Source organism: Syzygium oleosum, unplaced genomic scaffold, assembly GCF_021117445.2.
Source record: "Syzygium oleosum isolate NSW1041296 unplaced genomic scaffold, Sole_v2.1 Sole_v2.27, whole genome shotgun sequence".
Taxonomy (NCBI): domain Eukaryota; kingdom Viridiplantae; phylum Streptophyta; class Magnoliopsida; order Myrtales; family Myrtaceae; genus Syzygium; species Syzygium oleosum.
Genome location: NW_026607511.1, coordinates 1,845,781 through 1,858,508, shown reverse-complemented (window position 1 = coordinate 1,858,508; position 12,728 = coordinate 1,845,781). Strand labels below are relative to the sequence as shown.

The 12,728-nt window shown below is 38.0% G+C and overlaps 1 protein-coding gene across 1 annotated transcript; it reads left to right on the top strand.

Moving 5' to 3' along the window:
* The first annotated feature begins 9,529 nt into the window (after positions 1–9,529).
* Positions 9,530–10,840, top strand: LOC115684325 (acetyl-CoA-benzylalcohol acetyltransferase-like). Its single transcript, XM_030609061.2, has one exon. It carries the CDS (start codon positions 9,530–9,532, stop codon positions 10,838–10,840), a length of 1,311 nt encoding a protein of 436 aa, XP_030464921.2.
* Positions 10,841–12,728: the final 1,888 nt, after the last annotated feature.

Genomic DNA, 12,728 nt, shown 5'->3' with positions numbered 1-12,728 from the left:
ACAAGGTCACGACATCATCATGACGAGTGTGCTGTTTTCTGCATATTTTGGTTGCTCCGTCAAAACAACTGGAATGTGGCACAAAGCGATAGAATAATGCCGATAATATTTACTTGATCTCTGTGGATGAAAGATGTGTCAGTGTACAAAACAATGTCAAAAGTTCTTCCTCAATGTCTAGGACAAATTGAAAGCTGTCTGTGTTTAAATCCTACTGAGAAGCTCAATTTATCTTTAACGAACTAGTTTTGTATAATGTTTGAAGATGAGCTATTTGAACTTCGAATTCACAAATCCTGACCACTGGGTAGTTGATACCGAAGATAAAACCCCTTTGTTTCACTTTCATGGCAAATAAGCAATTCCATTCTCTGTTTTACTGGAATGCACTCAAGCCGATCAATTTCTATTTGCACATGTGCCGTTCATTGTATTAATCATCTCCTTGCGTGATGCCAATTATAGTCCTTTTGTCATCGGTGCAGGGAGCGGGCCATACGGTCCCTCAGTTCAAGCCACAGGAATCATGGGACTCCTATACTCGTTGGTTTGATGGAAAACCAATATGGCATGACTACATTGCCTCTGGTTTACTGAATTGAAATCCTTCTACCGTTTAGGCTAAGAGCGGGACAAATAGAACATGTACTCAAAAAGTTCATCAAGTTTTCAATAAAATCTGGGCTTTGCAGTTTCTTAAGTTGTCCACTGCTCTTAACACAACCGACTTGAATTTGGTTTGCATTCTAACATAGGGAGAGATCAGTTTCAAACTTTTGTTCATTGTCTCCAAAGAGACTAGAAGAAATGAGCTTTTGTTATTGCACCCGGTAAAGTTCGACCGATGTAATCCTCCCTAATCATGCACTCATTCTTGCTATACTTTGTGACTTTATGTACTTATTACTGATCTTCGGGTTAGGCTAATAGGTGTTGTTGTAATTTAAAATCACGCATCAAATCTTGTGAGGCAATACAATGAAGATCCCTTAGAACCCAAAACCCTGTATCGTTTATGGTATCCAAGGAATAGTGCTTCCGCGATGCCAAACGAATTTTCTTGCTCCTAATCTATCATGGCTGAAAAAAACAAGTAAACATCTATAATCAATCCTTACATCAAATTTCATCTTGATGAATGTTTTGCCCAATTACCACTTAGCTTATGACTACCGATGTTCCATACTGGCATGCCCAATTTCATACTTGGTTGATTAGATATGACTTACTTGGGGAAAAGTATCAAAAAAGTCATAAACCTAGTGCATTTATGCCAATTTAGTCGTAAACTTTTTTTTGGTACCAATTCAGTTCTAAATCTTTTGAACTAATGCCAATTCAATCTTTCTGGCTAATTTTGGCTGGATTTTGCTGACGTGGATGCCAGTCGGCCTACGTGGCACCGTCAGCGCTAACGTGAATAATTTTTAATAATATTTTAATATTTTTTTCGATTTTTTAATTATCTTTTTCTATTTTTTTCTTTTCTTTTCTTTCTTTCTCCCTTCCTCCCTTTGTTGGTGACCGGCCACCGGCCATGGCCAGGTGGGCTGCCCTCGCCTGGGCGAGGGTCGTTGTTACTCAGTCAGGCGAGCCTCGACGTGGATTGGGTGACCCCTGGCTAGGTTGAGCGAGCCCTGGCGAGGGCTCCCCTTGCCAAATCTGGAGAGGCCAACCCTCACCTAGGGCACGGCGGCCTGGGCGAGGGAAGCCTCGCCAGGGCTCGCCCTCGTGCAATCGAGGGTCGCCCTAGCCCAGGCCAGGACGGCCTCACCGGCCATTGCTCTTGCCAAGGCGACACCCGGTGAGGCCACCGTGGCTTGGGCGAGGCCAGCCTCGCCAGATCTGTCGAGGCGAGCCCTTGTTGGGGCTCGCCTAGCCTGGCCGGGTAACGACGGTCCTTGCCCAGGCAGGGGCAGCCCGCCCGGCCATGGCCGGTGGCTGACCATTGCTTGTGGCCGGTCACCGACAAGGGGAGGAAGAAAGAAAAAAAAAATCAGAAAAAATATTAAAATATTATTAAAAATTATCTGCGTCAGCGCCAACGGTACCAAGTAGGCCGGCCAGCATTCACGTTAGCAATATTTGGCCAAAATTAGCCGGAATGACTGAATTGGCACTAGTTCGAAAGATTTATGACTGAATTGGCACAAAAAAAAGGTTAGGATTGAATTGGCATCAATGCAATATGCTTATGACTTTTTTGACACTTTCCCGACTTACTTGGGTATATCAATGGCATACTCCCTTGTGCTCCTTGTACAATCGCAGTGAGCTGAAGGAAAGCCACAAACAGTGAGCCCAGCTTGTGCAACATCGGGTTTGTCAGAATCAGTTGTCGCTAAATGCCACCATTGCATCAATTTCTAAAAGTATTATATTACTGGTGCTCGTCGCATCTGCAAACAACCTCCAGTGAGGACGGTAGAAACTTGCGCGACTTCACCTGGATATATCAAGTTCTAGAATGATGATGCTCAAGGAAAAGCTTACTCTCCAATTTGAGGGCTACTTCCAGATCCGGGGTACAACAAGATTTGCAGATTTCGATGAGCATTATGACTGGCTTACTGCTTGTTAGTGCTCCAAACAATGCAATGATTTTATTATCCACGCCCTCAGTGGTTTATTTCGATCTAACTGCTGCTCTTCTAACTTTGTTCTTACTCATAACTAGCTTTTTAGCAAGGGCGATTCACAAAATTTTTTGTGTCTCAGTAAAAACATAGATTACATTATTTAAGAAGGATACGATACAAAAGAGTGATTTTATGGAGTAGTTCTGTTTATTTAAAGGATAGAAATCTGCTATTGCAATCTAATGCAACATCGGTCTTTTTCCAATTCTCAATGCTTGGTAAATCACTTTGCAGTATAGTTTTATTGGAAAGAAAGGAATGCAAGAGCATCTTTTAACATAGATAACCCCCAACTGAGCTTAGCCATTGGTAGAGAAAGTACTCAAAAGATGCAAATACTGGTTAAGAGGTTCAAAGCAGATATGGATCACGCCAGTGAGTGCAATGTTCAGCACATCATTGCCAGGGGCCGGCGAGGGCTGCCCTCGCTCAAGGCCGGCAGAGGGAAAAGGGAAAAAGAAAAAAGAAAAGAGAGAAAAAGAATAAAGAAAAGAAGAGAAAAGGAAAAAAGAGTAAGAAAAAAAGTAAAAATGGAAAAGAGAAAAAAAGAAAAAAAAGGAAAATTTTTTTAAAAAAATTCGAAAAATATTAAAATATTATTAAAATTTGTCAATGTCAATAATGCCGTCTTACATGGCACAACCGTTGTCGACGTAGTTTGGCTAGCATCCATGTCAGCGATTTTCGGCTAAAATTGACTGGATGGACTCAATTGGCAAAAATTAAAAAGGTTTAGGATTTAATTAGCATAATTAAAATATTTAGAACTAAATTGATAAAAATGCAATAAATTTAGGACTTTTTGGATAAGTTTCTCGAAAATTTCCAAATCCAATTTGGTAACCCTCCACTCTTCTATTATAACTATTTATCTTTCTGTACATATACTTAGACACAATTTTGTAGGCAAAAGGACACTATAAGTGCAATAACTTGTGTACGGCGCTCACTTTAGTATCAAAAGTTTTCGCTGGCTCACTTAAGTGCCAAATCGGAGGAAAAACGATCGCTTAAGTGTCAAAAGTTTTTTTTGGATCACTTAAGTGCTAAAATTTTTGAAAAACGATCACTTAAGTGCTAATTTTTTTGAAAAACGATCACTTAAGTGCCAATCTCCGGTGAGCCACGTCAGCTTCAGAAATTAATAAAAAAAAATGCCACGTCGGATTTCCGTCGAAAAATTATGTACGGCACCGGAGTTGGCATTTAAGCGATCGTTTTTGAAAAATTTTAGCACTTAAGTGATCGTTTTTCAAAAATTTTAGCACTAAAGTGATAAAAAAAATTTATGGCACCAAAGTGAGCACCGTACACAAGTTATGGCACTTGTAGTGTTCTTTTGCCCAATTTTGTACCTCAAAAAGTGTTGTTTTGACTCATGTAAAAGTTTGATCTTTTCAAATTTGAACAAATGATCAATCATTTGACTATCCGAATAATTTCGCTTTTTGAATTTTCTATCAATCAATCTCTACATTCAATTGAACTTCTCTAAAGGTGAATTCTTCGTAAATTCTTTAGATGTGGCTTTTAAGTTTTTGTTTTCCTCGGTCTTTCATATATTAGCTTTTCAAAATATTTTCAAAACAGATAATAAAAAAAGGAAAAGGAAAAATGTGGAGAAGAGGTGATACAGGAGTATTTAGTAGGAGTGTGCAAATTCCAAGGTGGGTGGGGTATTTGCACTTTTTCATATTTACTGGTTCCAATTTTTTGAAACCAAGAACCTACCCCCGTAGGCTCTTGGAATGACCCTAAAATATAGAACTTGTTAATTCCACGAGTTCCAGAATACCATGTACTACTATGTATTTTTCTCAATTTTTTATTTAATAAAATTTATCTCAATTTTAGTTATTAAAATATTGAATATTCAAGATAACACATAAATGGATTACATGTGACCATATATATTCGTGTCTAATAGTAACATAATTCTAAAACTTTTTTTTTGTCAAAGAAACATATTATTCATTTCTATGGATATGTAATAGAGATACGTAGTTCAATTGCAAATCAAGACAACAAAACAAGTTCCATATGAGAAGATGAATCATCATAATAAGGTTATAGGTCATACGCTCAAAGAGCAGATTTGGGATTTCTTCAAACCAAAATCAGTGGCCGATCAACAGATTTGTCTTCAGTAATGAGCACATACAAAGATCTTCATCTGTTGCTACGACTTTGCCTTTCGCTGGTGCGTGCCTTGGTTCGGCGTCCCCATCACCATCGCCGTGCAGAGTAATAAGGTTGAATGCACACATATTTGACGCCTGTGAGAGCGAAACTTTCACGAAACTCTTCTGATCTCCTTTGAGACTAGATTTGTACACCAAAGAAACTCGAGGAAAGCGAAAACCCAAAATTATAATACACAAAAACCTCAAATCTAGACTAGATTGGGATAAAAGCCTCCCCGAAACGGAAGAGAGGAACTTCTAGACTTAGACTAGATCAGAAGAGAAAAGCTCCTCAAAATGGGAGGAATACAAGAAACAGAGAATAGTGAATCAAATCAGCCAAAAAAAAGTAAAAAAGGGAGGGAGGGAGAGATCTCGCTTAAACCCCCCATCCGTGAAGGTTGAAGAAAAAAGATGTATGAAGATAGGAGGGAGACAAGAGAACCCTGGAGAGGAGAGTGAAAAAGGTAAGGCCTGGGGTTACATAATTCTAAAACGTTAATAACATTAAAAGTAAAAAGGGAAGAAAAGACAAAGAATTAAATCAACTTGCACCAATCGTTATATCCATGAGTTTAGATGAAAACCTGTCCCAGTGCACCAATCAACCGTTAGCTATTATACCATTTGGTGGGAATGCCCAACAACATGCTAAGTCTCGAATCTGTAAATATATTCAGTTGAACTCACATTTACTTGAAAGTTTATACCAATGAATTATGAGCCAACTATGGCATATTAATAACCTCACACCACACAAATTCTTCAATGTGGGGCTTTTCCAAATACAATTCATACGCGTATCTCAATAGGTCTATCACGCTTGGTGGTGTGCTGAGTTAGTTTAGTGCTCTTTTGCTGCAATGAGACTATTGTGATCTGTCTTTTAGCTAAGATTCGATGATTACACATGGCCACTTGATTAATCTAGTGAGTAAAGAATCCTCATTAAAAACCTCATGTTTGCCTTGCCTTTTGCGTTTGATGTGAGGAATAATATCATAATGAGTGCCTGAAAAATGAATAGATAGAATTATCACGCCAACGATTTAATTAAATGATCAATGATTACACACGGCCACTCGATTAATCAAGTGACTAAAAATTCCTCATCGAAACCCCATGTGTACGGTGTTAACTGACATGCTGATAAAAAAAATGATGCCAAACTAACCGACAGTTTCAAAACAATAGAATAAACTTAATGGGAAGCACATTTCGACCAAAAAAAAATGTGAAGCACATTGAATTATGGTACTGCCATTTCAATATCAAATCAGAAACTTGACATCCTGTTCATCTATGTCAACATGTGGAGGCGATCTCCATAAGAAAGAGGGGGAAGAGCCAAATCAAATGTGAGGCATCATTAAGCAACAACTAAGTCATATAAGAACATTCATAGATAGAATTAGCACACCACCATTTAATTAAATGATCATTGGCACATATGGTCCCTTGATTAATCATGTGAAGGACGAATACACGTCAAAATTCCCGTGTTTACGAAACAAATTGATTAGCTGGTAATAATTGATGGCTTGCTAGAATAGAATATACTTAGTGTGAAGCAGATTAACTTTTGATAATTGTTAGGGTTAATACCACAAAAAATCCCAAACTGATATACATGTGACAACAAAAAACTCTGAACTAGTACACCTGTAACAAATTTTTCCCCCGTTAGTTTTCGTTGAATTGGATTAATATTACGAAATCACTTCTGATACGGAGGATAAAACGCCAAACTGGTACATACGTCAACTGTCACATGTCATTTAACTCAGTAATTCGAATGTAAAATTCAATGAAAACTAATGAAGGCTAAATTAGTCCAAGGTGTATCAGTTTGGATTTTTTGTGGTCAAAAAATTAATTTGAAATAAGTTTGTTATAAATGTACAGATTTGGGGTTTTTCATGAAATTAACCCTAATTGTTATAATGAGTCTTGAGTTTGAGCCTGTTGGACGGGAATCCGGCCCGAATAAAATGTTTCTTGATCGTGGAAATTGAAAAGAAAGAAAGATGGGCACATTATTTTTTCGTTGCTACTGGAGTCGGTCAAGCTATACAAGAAAGGAAAGCCCACGAAAGTTGAAGTTTTTGTTTCTCGATGTCTTGAATCGAGCAAATCAGACTACAATTAGAAGTCAGCGCAAGAAAGAAATAAAAGAATAAAAAAGGAAATGCTGATATCCGCTTGCCTATTTTCTCTCGGTAGGACTTCTTTGACTGGTCTTACTTGGAAATCCCTCCGGCGGTGCTGTACAATATATATTTGTTTAATGGCTTGTGTCGGAGATTCGAGCTTGCATGTGTTTTGCAAGCCACACCGTGAACGTTGCAGAGTGGGGTTTCGGAGAACTGCACAAAGAGTTTTACATCAAAGATCTCATGTTTGTAGTTGATTAAATTTTGTGATAATATTTATCAATATTTTTGCGAGATTGAAAGATTATTTTGTGAAAAATCGTGTGACTAATCACTGTGTGAGATATTGAGTGTAATTGGAAGTCAAAAAACACCGAAAATATTTTAATGATTCTAGTGTGATTGTAATCTTCATTATATCGCTTGATCTACAGTCGAATTCGTTGCCCGTTGACATAAGTCACTACGACCTTCGAACCATATAAATTTAATGTCCGATTTATTTTTTTATTCCGTCCATTATATTGTTCGATTGCTTGCTTTCTGTAACTATAATTCCATTTTCATGTAAAATCTGAAACTTGACAACCTGTATATCTATATGCACATGCCAAGGAGTGACGATGATATAGATGCAAATCCACAATATAGCGTAAATAAATTATATCGTGTAGATTGATCTCGTTTTACAAGTATATTCTTCACAACAAAAAAGTAGAGAGCAAACATGTATATATCTATAGTCTATAGTATTTTTTTAGGGAGAGAGTTTTCTTTTGATCTTTCCACTTAGTTACCTTTGAACCAAGTTGTGATAATTGCTTGAATTAACTTAAATGAATACATGGGATTTTGTCATTTCGCAATTGAAAGTCAAAACCGCCATTAAAATTTACACTCTCCTACTTTCCACTGCCCAAGCGTAAGTAGTTAATTGTCATACAAAAATGAAATAGAACATATAGTTGCCGGTTCTTAGCTAGGAAACTATTTATCATCTGAAATTATTTCATGGGCATTAGCGGCTCAATGTAACGTAAATGGCGCGTATAACACACACATGGTCCACGTTCACTAAGAAAGTCTTGTTAGTCGGTTCTTTTGTTTCTCATGTGGCGTTTTTGTAATACGATTGTGCTGCATAGTCTGTACTACGAGGAATATTGTCCAAAAACTCATAAACTTATTGTACGATGATCAATTTAGTCCTAAACCTTTCAAATGTGTCAATTTAATCATAAACCTTTTAACGATTTGCCAATTTAGTGTTTCTAGCCTATTTTGGCCGGAAATTGGTAACGTAGCAGTAGAGCCTCGCCGGCGATCAGCTCTCGTATGTGGGCCGGTTGTCGGCCATTGCTGAGGCACAAAATTTAGAATAGCAAATATTTCCTTTTAAGACTTAATTCAATTAATATGTCCCCCTTCCTTATCCTAAATCAAGACATTTCACTCCAAAATATATATTTGACTATATGGATTTAAATTTTAATTCAAGACGATATATTTATATCTCAACTTTACCTCCACTAAAAAAGGATGGCACATTGGCAAATTAATTTGTACAGGTGCGGTGGTGTTCTGTCGTTTTAATTTTTCCCTCTTTCTTTTTTTGGGTAAAAACCACTAAAAATTCTAAACTATACTCACTATAACACATTTACCATAAACTATTTTTTGTAACACAAAAAACCGCAAACATGTACCTATGTGATACATTTACCCAAAACTTGTACTGTGTGACACATTTATCCCAAACTTCTTTTTACTAAATGAGCTTAATAAATGAGTGATGTGACTGAATTTCGACTATTTATCTTTTATTTTTCATTTGTCCAGTAATTAGAAAAGGTAAATTTAAGGTTTATTTTTCCTTGAATTTAGAATATGCTGCTGTAGATAATCTGTGATCTTTAAGAGAGAAGGAGATAATTAATAAAAAAAAACTACATCTTTACTCAATTGGCTTGTCATTTAATTTTTTTGAATCAAAAATATTTATATCCGAACAATATGTATAGGAAAGGAAATAATCTAATCTATTAAGGATATTAGCTATACTAGAAAATAACGAAATATTAAATACTATCCCTAATATCTAATAATATTCTCTAATAAGGAAATCTTTAATATTCACAAATATACTTCATCAGCTGAATTTAATATCAGATTGTTTTGAAACTAATACTGCATGTATGTTATAAGAAGGTGAAAATAGGGCGAGGTGCACATGGCCAAAAAATGTGATAGGTCTAGAAGGTATTAAGTATTAGATCGTACCTCGGATGGATATAATATATACCATCGTTCCTCACATTGTTCTTAAAACAAATATTGATGTGGGAGATAGTAAAAGGACATACAACTAAGAAAAGTGTCTCACATGCAGTCTTAAGATGCATGTTAATTCCAAGACTAAAATATCGTCTTGGTGCGCTCTATAAAACGCGCATTGGCACTGGACAGATCTTGCACACTACCATATTCACCATCCTTGTTTCACTAGACATCTTCCATAGTTGCACTTCTACACGTCTTGTGAAGCAATCCAAGAATGAAGGTGGAAGTACAATGGAGGAAGTTGGTCAAACCGTCAGCGCCAACGCAGCACGACCGGCGAAAATGGAGGCTAACATCACTGGATCGGCTTCAGAAGCCAATTTACATAGGCGTTATCTTCTCCTATAGAGATAATGCTGAGAACCCAGGAGTTGATATTTCTCAAAGGCTTCACCAAATGGAGGAGTCACTTTCCAAAACCCTGACACTCTTTTATCCTATGGCAGGGAGATATATCGAGGATGATGGTTGTTTTGTTGACTGTAACGACCTTGGAGTGGAGTTCATCCATGCCAAAGTGGATGGCCAGATGGATAAGCTTCTCCATGGAGACCCCGACAGGGATTTCCTCATTCGTTTGTCGGAATACCCGACCAACGTAGTAGGCAATCCGTTGGTTGTGATTCAAGTGAATGCGTTCGATTGTGGCGGATTAGCAATTAGCGTGCGCTTTACACACAAGATCGGCGACATGTACACCATGGCCAAGTTCATCAATTCGTGGGCTTCCGCTTGCCGAGGTAATGTAGACACGATAGCCTGTCCAAGTTTCGAGTTGTCATCTCTACTCCCAGCGAAAGAGCTGGCGGTTCCAAACTCTGGTCCACAACGTAATGGCAACAAGGAACTCATCATGAGTAAGTTTAGGTTCAGCGCTAATGCTTTATCGAAGCTGAAAGCCTTAGCTAGGGACAATGCAAAGGATTCGATGGCCAACGATTCCCAGCATTCAAGGGTGGAGGTTATTTCGGCACTAATAGTTAAGGCTTTCCTCAATATTTGCCGAAATAAACATGGCGAAAAAAGGACTTTCGTAGTCTGCATACCAGTTAACTTGCGCGAGAAAATCAATCTGGCAATACCCGCGAATTCTTGTGGCAATCTTGTCGTTGATGTGTGGGCGCGATCTGGTCAACCAACGGCTGGCAAAAGCAAGTTGGAGTTCAATGGAATGGCAAATGTAATGCGCGACATGATAGCGTATGCCAAAACGAAGTACGCAACAGTAGTAGACGGGGAGGAGTTATGCTCGATGGTGGGCGATTCTCTAGCCGAATATGTCAAAATCGCGGCCAGAGGCAAAGATAGTCTGTTTGGTTTTACTAGCTGGTGCCGGTTCGGGCTATATGAGAATGACTTCGGGTGGGGAAGGCCAGTTCTCGTCAGCAACGCGCCATCGAACTTCAAATCAATTTATCTTATCGACGATGAAGAGAGCGGAGGAATCAATGCATGGATAACCATGGATGAAGCTGAGACGATTCTTCTTAAACAGGATACGGAAATCCTGAAATTCACTTCCTAGTTAGAGATAGAGATGTTGCCTGATAATATCATTTGTAAAGTCATCATTTCTTACAATAATGTGAAGAGGGACAATGAAGATGATGAACTCCAGTCTCTAGTATTTGTAACATCTGTTTGGTTTCTTGAATAAAGATGCTTCTTGTGGACAAGATCAACTCTTGACTAATGTTTACCAGTTTATTAAGTACCTTCTTATTGCAGTTATCTTATCTTCTAAAGGGGTTGATGTAATTCCATTTTTATAGTATGATTGCCACTGGAAATTCATTCACTTAAAGTTATGAGTGGGTGTATAATACATAAAGGGTTGGGAACCTAGAGTTTGTTAAATTTTAAATTCACCTCCTTCAGTGGAAACTCAAATACCAACCGAAGGATTAGCTTCCCTTTCCTCTCTCTCTCTTTCCTTTCAACCCAGTACATCGACTTACCGCCGCCGCGAGTATGGCACATTGGCAAATTAAATTTGCACAGGTGGGATGTGTCCTGTTCTTTTTTGCCCTCTTTCTTTTTCCTTCCTTCCTTCCTTTTTTTTTTCTACTTTTTTTTTCCTATTTCCTTATTCTTCTCTGAGCACCTCTTCTTCTCGCCCGCCACACATCACGTCAACGATACGAGCAGTCATTTTTAGGAAAACATGTTCCGAGTCATTTATTTTTTGCGAAACAAACAGAGCCTAAATTATAGTTACGGAGAACTTTAGCTACTACTAAACAGCAGCATTGATTCTTTTGCTTGGACACTTGGCTGTCATTGAGAGCAATTTTGGTCACACATTGATCACGGACATCTACATAGACTTTAACAACAAAATTACACCCAAAATTACACTTTCACTATTGACTTGCTAATTTGAGGATATACATATTCTGTTATGGTAACCGAGATCTATTCATTTGACGAAAATTGGAATAGCTTATAATCGTAACTACAAAATACATAATGCCTCCTGGGAAAGCCAATAAGAGAGATATTCATGTACGAAAATAGAACTTTTTAATTGCCACCATCTCCATTAGAAAAGGTTCATGTTATAATTGGTGCTCCACTATCTTCATCAGCAAAGCTTTGAAGAGTCACAAAGCTTGTCTGTCTAATTTACATTTCAAGCTTTTCCTCAAATCCATTTGATGGTGATCATGTATCTCATGATATCTCCAGGGGGCGCTTTTACTTAATCAATCCATTTGACTTAATGCTAAATCTTCTCGAGTATCTAGCTTAAACTAACAGTTTGTGGCCACCAAAACCTATTAGACAGTAGAAGTGATATCCTGAAGTTCAAAGTTTATTGCAGGGTTGGATGCCTTGCATTTTCTTTTGGGGCCTATCTTGGACTCTGGCCAATCTTTTTTGTCCACATCATTAACAAAATGGTTTACATTTTATAACTTAGCGCTTCTACTTCTGTACAAGGCTGATAGGACGAAAAAAAATCTCGAGCGTGCAAAACCGAAAGCCAGGAAGCCTCTTTCCAAGAGCTAAGAAATGCCCAAGACACAAAAGGGCCGGAGATGCGCCAATAATGTGACTTGAAATTGTGAAATCATGGAAGATAGTGTAACTCTTTCACTTATGGATTATCACGCTCCATGTTGTGCTGAGTTAGTTTAGTGCTCAATTGATCTAACAACGCTATGGTAAGGTCTCCAACCGCTCTTTACATATATGTCTTCTCTTTGCTGTTTGTGTCTTATATCTTCTATCATTGTTTTCACCAGTTTATCTCGTCCACAACATTGGATTTCTTCAGTCGATGATTGCATAAAAGCATCTGTATGTCTCTTCTAGTTTCTATTTCTCCTTCCATTTTCCCTTCTACATGTCTTGCTGGAGTGAATGTCCTTGTGTTTCGATCATCCTCTTCTGCTCACCTCCGAGCACAA